This window comes from Ursus arctos, unplaced genomic scaffold (assembly GCF_023065955.2).
Source record: "Ursus arctos isolate Adak ecotype North America unplaced genomic scaffold, UrsArc2.0 scaffold_32, whole genome shotgun sequence".
NCBI classification, from domain to species: Eukaryota; Metazoa; Chordata; class Mammalia; order Carnivora; family Ursidae; genus Ursus; species Ursus arctos.
In genome coordinates this window covers 19,466,209-19,478,266 of record NW_026623008.1, presented here as the reverse complement: position 1 = coordinate 19,478,266, position 12,058 = coordinate 19,466,209, and the positions used below count along the sequence as shown (strand labels likewise).

Here is a 12,058-nt window from a genome sequence, read left to right as displayed (position 1 = left end):
GAGAATAGCAACTAGATCCCTCCAAGTTCAGAAAGAAAACTATGTCCGTCTCCAGGTCGCACACCAGGTGCGTCCACCTAGCTGGGGTCCTCAGTTATCTCCTCTATGATCAACTGTAACCACAATGGCCTTTTCAGAATACCAAAATTTGGTTCCTTGGTATTAGTTGAGGTGGGATTTCCATTTATAGGGTTTCTGGTCCTTGAAATTATTTGTTTCTGGGAGCAATCCATCCTGATCATCCCCCAAAAAGAGGTAAAGAAGAGACTCCATGAGAGCAAAGGATCTAGCGTTCCTACCTCTGAAACAGGGCTGAAACAGGACCTCAAGTCTTCCTGCACACAGGGTGGAAGTCCCTGGATTTGCAGCTGTTGGTGAGGAGGGAGGGAACAGTTCCTGCCAACTGGAGGGACACTAGGGCAGGGGTTATCCTCTTTTGCCAAGAAGGGCACTCGGGTGTCTTGGCAGAAGGCAGAGGGCTGCCCTGATCTGTGTGTACATTTTCAGAAGCATTTGACTCTGGACCAAATGCTCTCAGCTGTGCTAAAGCCGGGGCGATGGATGGGAAATGCTTATTGGGCAGGCTGACTAGAAGCTCCAACAGAGGGTGCTGGGGCTCGGCCAGGAGCTTCCCTTCAGCTGGCAAGTTCAGCTCTCTGTCATGGTCAGAGGGAGTGTGTCAAAATTCCAATTCTTGGTGCTCTCCAGAAGCTATGATTACCCATCTATTTTGAAGTTTCTGCTTGTTGGAATCTTTAGCTCAAATAGGGAATGAGGGGTGATGACGCAGAGCCTCTTACCTCGCTCAAAGGGTGAGCACAGACAGCTCAGCAGGGGTCAATGCTCTTACCACCAGCACAGTGATGCGCTCATAACCAAACGGGGGCCAGGAAGACACCATTTCATTCAACCTTGGACTTACCCACAATTTATCAATTCATGCTGCCCTGTTGGCTCCCAATCAAGCACGGGCACTTGGGCACGGCAGGAAAACCCATCACCACCTTGACCGTTTACTTGGCTGGCACAGACTGACTCACCCAGGACAGGGAGCCTTATTTGCCACGTGTCACTGCTTTCCCTCATTCAAAGGAAAGGTTGCTTAAGTTACTCCTCAGAGTTGCCCCTGAAGAGGGGGAGTTTCTTCTGAGCACTGGAAGCAGGAGAACTGGATATCTTCTCTTAAAATCACATGTTTGAGCTTCTACATAAGAGTTTAGACCAGGATGATCCATTGCTTAAGGCAGCTCTTAAGATCTTAGAGCAGAAAGGGACCTCCTAGATTATATGGCCCACCCGCCTCGCCTCTCCCAGGAGGATACTATCATTTCCCCCAGTTTCAGAAGAGGTCACTAAGGCTGTGGAAACTCTCCCAAGGTCATACAACTGGTAAATGGGGTTTTACTGAGAGGACTAGAATCCAGGTCTCCCGGTTCTTTGTGCAATTTTCTTTTTACCATGATTTTTTCCTTAAGTATTTTGTATTATTTTAAAAAATGTAATTCAGGGGCGCCTGGGTAGCTCAGCCAGTTAAGTGTGTGACTCTTGATCTCAGCTCAGGTCTTGATCTCAGGGTCATGAGTTCAAGTCCTGCCCAGTGTGAAGCCTACTTAAAAATAAATAAATAAATAGAAATGCAATTCATTGCATGCATAACCAAAAGTTGTTTAATTTGCATATCTTTGTAAGATTTTTCATATAAATAAATGAACAAATCATGAAAATAATCAGAAACAATGTCCCATTTTAAAAAGATCGTCCTACTTATTACTGCCAGTACACTGTTCAGGCCTCCACCATCATGTGTGGACTATTACCAGCCTGTCAGCTAGAGCCTTTGACGAAACTGACATTTAAATACTTTACATTTAAATTTACATGTGGGTCAGCGGTAAGTTTACAACTATCTCTGCTATGTTTGGTTGACGAGACAAATGCAAGTGTACTTTTGACTTGGAGAGTAAGATTTCTTCACTTACAGAGAAAATAGGTACTACTCTAAAATTTGCCATAGCCAGGACCAGATGGCTCTCCAGTGGCTCACACTTCTTCCATTCCTGACCAACCTTCAGAGAGACTGGAGGTTCCTAAAGGACAAAGCAAGGGTCCCAGGGCAACAGAGTCCCAGTGTGTATCTGTACTTCCAGACCCCTGAGACTCCAGGTCAAGTCCAAGGTAGGAAGTTGCAATGTAGGAGCAGTCCCAGGAGCCAGTAAGACAGGAAGTAACCCAGAATGCATCGTGTAACTAGAGAACAGGTTTTCCAGTTGTATAAAAGTCCCATGATAGAATTTCTGGGGACCTTTTGTCCTGGTAGGGAGTCCCCTGCAAGGGGCTTCCAAGGCACAGTCTCTAGGGATCTCAGCAGTGGCTCATGATTCTGAAGCAAATAAGCTGGAAACCAGTATACAACAGGAGTAGAGGAACCCAGAAACCTGGTAAGAACCTGGAAAGCATAAGAGGGGGAAAACCCACACATTTATTGGAATATCACTGCTTCCTTGGACCAGCCCGGGGCTTTCCTGCTGCTGGGTAAACTACAGCCCCATGACTAGAAATGGATTGTTCTGGAAAAGAGATTCAGTAGAACTTAGGACCTGCCTCATAAAGAGCTGTGCGTGACACCAGCCAGGTGACCTCAATGTTACAAATAAGCAGAGCTACAGACTTATTACCACAGTAATGGGCCAATCAATACTAAAAACTATGGGGTCCAATTTTAGCCTAGAGCCTGGACTCTAACCGCTAGGCTGTGCCACAGGGCTTTGGGAACCTGAAGTGGTTCCCTCATCCCCCAGGGGGAAGGCAAAACAGAGGGAAAGGGGGCAGGGGATCCTGTGGCTCAACATTTTCCCTCCTAGGGGAATTCAGAGCCAAGTCTCCCCATGGCCTCCCTCATCTAAGCTGGAAACTCGAAGCTATGCTGGCACTCACTCTACTAGTTAATCCAGCTGCAAACACAGAATGCTACTTTCTATTTCCCCTGTGCCTCTTACTCACGCAGCCTGGAGAACTCCACAAACAGCTGATGTGCACCTCCAAGAGGCAGAAGCTGCTAAGGAGTGGCCAGCATGGGGGAACCGACAACCTCGGGGTTATGTGGGAACGGGGGCCATAGCCAGGAATAAAAAAATGGGAAGTATCAAAGGCTGCCCACCCCTCGATCGCCTCCCCCACCCCAAACATTGCACAAGGGATCTCCTCCAAAGACTGAGCACCTGCCAGAGCTGAGAGCGCCTCAAGTCAACATCCAAGGAGACACTCGCTATAACCGGTGTAACTGTACAGTCGGGGAAGTTCCCGCGCTCTCCTCTGTGCTTACTCCTTTATCTCCATCACATCAGGTCCTTCCACGACTCTCGTGTCTCTGCACGCACCCTTCATTTGCCCAGAATACTCTTCCTCTGCTTCTTAAATGCAATTCCTTCTTACTCTTTAGGACCCAGCCTTAATAGGACACCCTCCTCAACTCCTTTAGTCTATTAGCTTCTTTTTCCTCTGTGTTTCCACAATATTTATCGCAAAACAGCAACTCCTCTTCCATCCCACTGTACTAGAATTTTATCTGTTAAGTTTCTGTCTCCCAGTTTCTACCATGAGACCCACTAGGGCAGCAATCTTATCTCACTCATGTTCCATTCCTCAGTGGTCTGACCCAGGGTCTGGACAAAGAAAGCCCCCAAAGGGTTGGTGACTGAATAAATTAGGCACAGGTCACTCAAATGGGAGAAGCTAGCAGGCTTCCTTGACCCTGGCCAAGGGGTTCTGCCTGTATTCACGCCCCTACCCCAGTCAGGAGCCCACCTCACCTGAACATGCATGCACAGACCGCCAAACAGCAACAGCGCCACAGCGTGGACCAGGTACACAAACACCCGAGGGCCGAGGAATCCAGGGTCAGGTTTCTCCAGGGTCTTACTGTTCTTGCTCCTTTGCATCCCAAGTGTAAGGCAGAGCCAAGGGTGGGTGGTCACATATGTCCATGTTGCCCAGGCAACCAGTATAGCCACTGGCACGGCCAGTAGGAAGTTGGGCACCTGCTTGAGCTCATAGTATCTCAAAAAGCCAACATTCCAGTAGACATCCTGGATATAGCTATATATTAGGGGAAGTTCCCAGGAGCACCAAGGCGGCTCATTTCCTTCCACAATCCGGTAGCCCTTGTCCGCAGCTAACTGCAGCAAGGGCTTAGGGATGGGGCGGGCTGAGCCTGACAGACAGAACTGGGTATAGGCATAATACTGAAAGAGGGCAAAGGGAAGGCCAAGCATGAACACAGACAGGAACACAGAGCCCATCAGCTTCGAGAGCGGTCTCAGAGGATTCAGCACCATGAGAGAGGACAGAAAGCCTTGGCACTGAGAATACACGAGGAAGCCAATGCTGACCAGCCCATTGGAGCGTACGCCAGTGGCGAGGGCAAAGAGGAGTCCACTAGTCCAGCTTCGGCCCCTTTCCAGCTGCCCCATGGCGCTGAATGTCAAGAGGGCAAACAAAGCTTCTGAGTAACCAGCTGCCAGAAAGACATTGGCGGGGCTGAGGCAGAAGAGTAGGGCACCATAGAAGGCCTGGCGGGGACAGCACAAAACCAGACAGCCCAGGTCGTGAAGTGCAACAGCGGCCAGCACAGAGAACAAGGAATTGAACAACGCTACTGAGATTAACAGGCAACTCCGTAGGTTCAGTAATGCCCGCAGAGGCCTCAGTAGTTCAGCTCCCACCAAGAGAGCCAGGGGGAAGCCAGGGAAGAAGGCAAAGTTGTGCTCATACAGATAGCCATGCTCGGCAATGAACAGGAAGTGTTCGGCGTCCCAGCGAGACAGGCCACCCAGGAGACCTTCCACAAGGTGGTCCACAGAGCCTGAGGGGGCGAGGCGAGGAGGAGAGAAGGCTTCTGCACGGTGATCGGGGACGATGGCATTGAAGAGAGCCTGTGGGATGAAGGAGAACTAGGATGTCGGTTGAGCAATTGGAAGGAAAGAATTACCATTTAATAAAATGAGGAAGAACAGACTTGTTGGAGGACAACCAGGAGTTCAGTTCTAGACTAGCAAGTTTGAGTTATACATTCCAGGGCAGAGGTCAACGAGGCAGTGAGATAGAGGAGTCTGAGGGTCAGGAGAGCTATCAGGGCTGGAGACATAAATTTAGATGTCATAATTGCACAGAAGGTATTCAAAGACACGAGACTGAATGAGATCACCTGGGGAGGGCGGAAGCAGGGCTAGAGAAAAGAGATCTGAGGATTGGGCCCTGGCCGTGTCAACATCTAGAGGCTTGAAGGAGCGTGAGGATCCAGAGGGAAGATAAAGAAGGAACAGTCATTGAGGTACGAGGAAAACCAGGAGAGCAGGGTATCTTAGAACCAAGTGAAGCAAAGGAGTGATCAATTCTGTTAAATGCTGCTAGCAGGTCAAGGAAGATGGGGACTGAAAAGCGACCGCTGGATTTAGAAATGTGTAGGTCACTAAATTTGAAAGAGCTATTTCAGTGGAGTGGAGGCTAGAGAAGACTGCCGGGACTGGGTCCGGCAGAGAAGGGGAGAAGGAAGACGGCGCACACAGACAACTATCTGGATGAGTTTGGCTGTAAATGGGGTAGTAGGTAAATGACAATATGGGACAGAAGTATTTATGAATGGGAATAATCCGGTGGAAAGAAAACCACTGAGCATGCAGGGGCGAGGGGAGAATTGCTGGAGCAGGCAAAAGGGGGTGGGAACTGCTACGCAGGTGGAGGAGCAAGGCTGAGAAAGGACAGCAGGGTTCGGCCCGCTTTGGCAGTGGAGGCACACAGGTGCAGATGCAGGCATGGGAAGGAAGTGGTGGGAGCAGGCACAAGGTCACTTCTGATTGCATCTATTTTTCTGAGTTTTCGCTCAGGGAAGCAAGTTGGGGAAAAGGTCTTAGGGACTTGAATAAAAAGATAAACATGTAAAATAAGTCATCTATGACCCTAGTTCTCGAAATAGGCTGTGCACTGGAATCATCCCGGGCGTTTCAAAAATACTGATGTCTGGATGTCGGGGTCCCTCCCCCAGAATTAATGATTCAACTGGTATGGGATACAGCCTGGACATTGAGATTTTTTTTTCTAAGCTCCCCCAGGTGATTCTGATGTACAGAACAATTTCAGAGAATGGCAGGATGAACGGGCCAGGGAACTACAGTAAGATCGCCAGGTAGCACTAAAGAACTCGCTTGGGCCAAAGATCTTGAAGAAAAAGAGACTAGTCAATAAAGCTGTGTGTTTCTCTCTAGGCATGATGCAGAAGTAGAGAGAGAATGAAACTGAACCGTGGCTGGGCTTCTGTCTTGTGACTAAGCCGGGGAGAAGGGAGCAAGCAAGTTGTGCACGTGTGCCTGGTGGATCATGGAATCTAGCTGGGTAAGGAGGGGTGCAGAAGCCAGAAGGTGGGTGAGGCACAGTGAAACGGAGGTAGAATCAGTGGATCAGAAGTCCTGAGGGGGTGGAAGAGCCGTTAGAACTGGGGTATTAGAGGGAGTGAGCTGGAAAGATAGGAGATAGTGGTTAGTTGTATCAGCTTTATTAATATTGAAACCACCAAGAAATCAACAGGAGTGCTGGAAAGAGCAACAGTGAATCAGGAGCTAAAACCTTCAAGGAATGAGCTGTCACTAACAGAGATGACAGCAACAATGAAGGGTAACTGGGGAGATCATCTGATGGCATGAGCTTTAAAGCTGGAAGAGGGGTGGGGGAGAGAGAGGGATAATGAAATAGCATTATTGTCAAATGTCTTTTTGCATCATTAGACTGTCAGCTACTCAAAGGAAAAGAGACCATGACTTTTCCTTCTCACCACCAAGCACAGCTCTGGGAACAGAGCAGGCACTTGATACAACCCTGGTGGTTGAGTGAGAGGAGAGGAGACATACGCATTTCCAAATCACCATCTGAATTAGTCCTGCCTCCCTATCCCAGATGCCAGTTCACAGTCCTGCCCCGGGGGGGCCTGCCAATCACTCATCAGATGCTGTTCAAAGCCATCACTGGGTCCGTTTCCCCAGCCCCACAACTGGGGTATAACCCCATTCTTAGGGCTCTTTCTCTTTTTGGTCAGTTTCTTTATCAGGCCACTTTAAACAGTGAAAACGAATGGGACAGGAGTGACAGTCACAGATAACAGCCCTAGACTCCAAGCTGAAGCTACTTTTAACTAAACCTGGGACCCAGCAGAGGCTGCTATGCCTCATAGTGCAGGAAGGGAGAAAGGAGGTTTCCAGAAAGGAAAAAGAGAACCCTGAGAAGATGGCATTTGTGGAAAAAGAGCACACATAATTATGCTAATATAACACCCCTAGATTGTTGACATACATTCAACAACACATACTGAGAACATACTAAGCACTGCGCACTGTGCTAGGCACCAGAGAGAATTCATATATATGTGAAATTTGATTAAAATATGTATCAAGAAGAGGCTGAGGGGGGAAGGAAGTTGCAAAAGTGCAAATGCACTCTGAGGCTTTTGGTGGGTGAGGCAGCAAGGGGAGACACCTGGGGGAAGAGTGGGGGACTCTGCTGACTAACCGAATACACACAGACGGCCTCAGGACAGTGTCACTGAACTGACTGCCACCGTGCTCAGTCTCCTGGTAAGGGGACCCAGGGCAATGCCTTGGGCTGTCTAGCTCTAAAGGTATCTGTGGTTACAGAACCTCATGGTCTATTGGAAAGGCCACTAGCTCAGGAGTTAGGAAAGCTGGGGTCTGATTCCGGCCCTTCTCTAACCTGCTATGTATCTTTAGGGAAGCCATTGAACCTTTCGGGCCTCTGCTGCTTCATGTGTAAAACAAGGGATTAATAGACCATTTCTGGGGCACCTGGCTGGCTCGGTTGGTAGAGCATGCGACTCTTAATCTTGGGGTCCTAAGTTCGAGCTCCATGTTGGGTGTGGAGTTTACTTAAAATAAATAAATAAAATCTTTTAAAAAACCACAGACCATTTCTAAGAGTCCTGCCCACCTTTCGGTTATCAGGTATGGGTGTCTACAGTTTCAAACACATGGAAGGGCACAACTGGGAGGGAGAAAGAATATGGGGACGATTCTTAGTGCCTAGCCCAGTCACGTGGCAACAGCATGTTCAGGACAAAAGATCAGAGACTGACCTGCAGCACCAGAGTCAGGACGCGGCAGCTGACTGCAAACCTCAGCACCTCTTTCCTGGACGGGTCCAGGGGCCACATCCTCTCACCACCGGGAATTCAGGGGTGTTGCTGCCTGGACTGAGCTTCCTCAGGCTTCTAAACTCCAAAACCCAAGGAGGAAATGTCACACATGGGACGAAAGTAAATTGTTATTTTTTTTTTTTCCACAAAACTAAATCCTTGAAAGCATTCTCCACAGGAGACTCCCCCTTCAGCATTACAGGGCAAATTTAACTGCCTAACTGCCCCGATGAGGGAAAAGCATCTTGAAGACAGATGGGACCACTTGGTGTCACTTTGAAGCACTGTATTGTCAGGAAAATTCTACACAGATAGGCATGCAGTTGGCAACTAGGCTCACAGAAAATCTTCAAAAGCCTGTTGGCTACCCCTGTGCAGGAACTAAAAACTCGGGTTCAAGTCCTGACTTTGTCACTCGCAAGTTCTCATTCAGTCCTTCTGAGCCTCAGTTCTTTAGGTATAAAATGGGATCAGACTGCTGTTGGGTTTTTTTTCCCCAGACTATTTTCTCTCACAAAATTGTCATGATGGTGAAGTGGACGAAAGTGTGAAGAAGTACCACCAAATCCATGTTGTGGTTGCTATTATTTGGTGTGTGCCCTTTTCCCCTTGCCCAGAATAATAAACTAGATCCCAAACCAGAGTCCCAAAAGTGGGGCACAGAACTCAACTGGAAGACCATAATGACTACACACTCTAGCCTAGCTCTCTGATGTGTGTTCAGCTGGTCTGTTAAATTAAGTGGAGAAGGAAAAGAAAACCACCACTCAGCAGGACTTCAGCCAGCTCACATTGCTAAAACAAACTGAGGGGGAAGACAGAGTCGACTACTAGGGATGGAGAAAACTGCTATTTCCCCATCTCTTTGTTGGAATGGGAGCAATGTATAAACAATTGCAAAGCCATTCTGAGGCAAGGAATGAACTTTAAAGCTTTTTTTTTTTTCCCTTAAACACAACTCCTTGGGCTAAAAGAAGTAGCAATGGCTCCTACAGAACATTCAAACACCAGTCTGGGAAACCAGAAGTGGGGGCAAGAGCACCAGAGGCAGCTCACTGATTTGGGGTGAACTATCCCTAAAGGAAAAAACATTTCAACTGAGAAATTAACAGGGAGGGCAGGAAGACTTTTCTTTCTTATCTGACTAATATCTATCAAACCTGTAGGTATCATTTATTTCTGGAATTCTCTGATGCTCACCAGACTATTGGATATGCTCTCATTATACTCTGCTTCGTCGTCTTTACTGTTATGGCTTATTTAAGTTGCTTGTGAGGGCAGCGGCTTTGTCTATCTTGCTCCCAACCATACCTCCAGGGCCTGGCATTACAACAGGCATTTCAAGCCTGTGTGAGTGGAAGGGGTAAAAACAAGATATGGCATCACCAGTTCACTGGCTTGGGATATAAAATCACTGCTTTAAGTATTCCTCCCACTATATCTCACGTTAAGATCGAGACCTAAGTCACAGAAGCCACAGGAAAATACAATTTCTCCAGCAAGGGTGCAATAGCAACAATACACTTGGTGTATCGGCCAATAGCAACAGTACACTTTCCTCAGCACAAGGGGGCGCCTGCTGCTCACTCCATCACGAGGAGGCCTGGAGGAAGGGAGGGGCCGACAACGCCACACCGGTTTGCTCATCAAAATTCAGTTCAAAGGCAAGCTTTTGAAAACCCCACAGAGCCGCGGTAGTTTGTGAATCCACCCAACATTTCCAGCATCCGACTCGCGGAATCTAGAGGAATTGTAGAAACAAGTACGGCCAACCTCACACGGCCGCTGATTCTGTAGGCTACGGTGAATTCACTTTTTCCCTTCCTTCACTTCCCACCCACATGGGGAAGAAAAGTTGGGGACAGAAAAGCACTTAACCCACCTCTGCCTCTTCACCAGGCTTCCATTCTTCCTTTCCTTTCTCCAGAGTCAAGCACTAGCCCCAGCGACCACAGGAGACTTGTAACCTACACTTAGCTTACAGGTAAACCAAGTAAAAACAAAATAAAGCCAGTGAGTTGTCCCTCTCGGGTAGTTGAAGACCTCACTTCCCAACAACCCCTTTGCGAAATCAGACTCTTGAATTGGCAGGACACTTAGATCAACTAGTTTTACCGTATTTTCCCGTGAGATAAATATGCCAAGTACTGAGTAATAAAAATCTCCATGGTTTTTACATCAGAGATCTCATTAGACCCTGTGAGGCCAGTATAATTACCATCGCCATTTTATGGATGTGGAAACTGAGGCTCATTGGGGTCAAGTGACACACCCTAGGCTATATTTAAAGAGAATGTCATCTTTTCCCCTCCTGGAACCTCATGGTCTTCCCACCGGCCTTCAACCGGGCTAAAGGGGATGTGCTCTTCCAGAGCCAGGGTAACCACCCAGGACTCCAAGTCCAATACTTGTCCAAAGACAGCGCATGCTCTTACTGGGTACGCTTAGGGAAGGCAAGGCCCTAGCTGAGACTCCGGGGAAGCCTAAGTTGGAGCCCTGGACCCTTGGAGTAAGACAACGTCCTCTGTAGAGTGGGGAAGTCTCCGTGACTTCTGCCAGCCCCAGCCGGGTCCGAAGCCCATTCTAAACCTTTCCTTTCGGACACAGTCCCAAACGGGCAGTGGGCACCTCCTCTCCCCAAAGGGGCCGCGGCTCAGGGGCTACTCCCGAGGGGGCCGGCTGGGCCGGCCCGACCCGGCCTACGGCCGGAAGGCAGGGGAGGGCAGGAGTCTGTAAAGGAAGTGGCGGCACCGGGAGGCCGCTATGGCGGAGGGGCGGGGCTCCCCGCTTCTCGGCGGCCTCCGCCTCATTTCCCTCGGCCTCCGTTTGACGACTTCCCTCCCCCCACCCCGAGAACTCCAAGGCTCCCGAGCTGGCGCCGGGTCCACAGCGCCGGCCCGTCTCGACCTCCCAGGCGGGGCCCGAACCTCAGCTCCTCCATCCGGGACCCCGAGCGGCCCGCGCCTGCGCACCGGCTCCGCCGAGGCGGCCCCGCCCCCCTCCTGCCCGGACTCGGAGCTGCCCCGCCCCCCTCCGCGGCGGCCATGTTGACTCCGGGCGCGCGGGGCGGGGACGGCGTAGCCTCAAGACTCCGTGCCCTCCGCCTTGGCACCTTCCCGCCTTGGTGACACCTGAAGAGTTTCCTCTGGCGCTTCGCGCGCCTCAAGTCCCCTCCCCCGCCTTCAGTTAGCCCGTCCGTGCTGCTGTGGCAGAGTCGGCGCTCTCGGCCGGGTTGCATCCCGCAAACATCCACTGAGTTCCCCAATGTGTGTGTGCGGAGGAGGCTCTCGGAGTTGGGGGCCGCCCCGCGGCCTCTTCACAGCAGCCAGAGCCGCACTTTCCCCGCTGTCAGGCATCAACCGCTCAGCACAGGGCCTGGCACACAATCGATGGTCTCTGAATAGAAAGAAGCGTTGGGGTTTCTGTGGCCGGCAGTGGCACCCTACGTCCCGGGTGTGAGGAAAGTGGGGGATCCCCCTGCCTTTCCCCTCCTCCAGATACCGGGGACCTCGTGTCCTACTTCGATCCTCAGCCCCCTCTCAGGTGGCTAGTGAGGACGGTGCCCAGAACGCCCCCCAGGACTCTTCTTCCTCATTCAAACAGTTGCTTTCGTAGGAAGTGGGGCCAAAAAAGAAGAAGCAGCGGCAGCTAACTCAACAAAACCGGCTGTTAGGGAGGAGCGGAGGAGCGGCCAGTGGGTACCCCTGTAACGGAAACTGTTAGAACAACTTTGCACCCTCCTTCAAGGAAATAGATAATAAATCCTACTCCGTTGGTGGATTTCTTGTTTCTCAGGATTCCAAAGCCTTCTGTGGTTTCAGTTATCGGCCCTCTAAACGGAGCTGGGGTCTGGGTTAGCCTCTG

General features: G+C 50.0%; 1 protein-coding gene across 6 annotated transcripts; it reads right to left on the bottom strand.

Annotated features, from left to right (window-relative positions):
* Positions 1-1,644: 1,644 nt before the first annotated feature.
* Positions 1,645-11,764, bottom strand: PIGV (phosphatidylinositol glycan anchor biosynthesis class V). Of its 6 annotated transcripts, none has more exons than XM_057305107.1 (5): positions 11,326-11,764; positions 10,077-10,171; positions 8,135-8,269; positions 3,810-4,931; positions 1,645-2,446 (listed from the first exon to the last, which is right to left on the bottom strand). In XM_057305107.1, exons 3-5 carry the CDS (start codon positions 8,210-8,212, stop codon positions 2,165-2,167), a joined length of 1,482 nt encoding a protein of 493 aa, XP_057161090.1. In that variant the 5' UTR covers positions 8,213-8,269; positions 10,077-10,171; positions 11,326-11,764; the 3' UTR covers positions 1,645-2,164. The 6 variants fall into 6 exon arrangements, with proteins under 6 accessions (XP_057161090.1, XP_026372735.1, XP_026372733.1 ...); XM_026516950.4 differs by lacking the exon at positions 11,326-11,764 and adding an exon at positions 11,122-11,194; XM_026516948.4 differs by lacking the exon at positions 11,326-11,764 and adding an exon at positions 10,630-11,155.
* Positions 11,765-12,058: the final 294 nt, after the last annotated feature.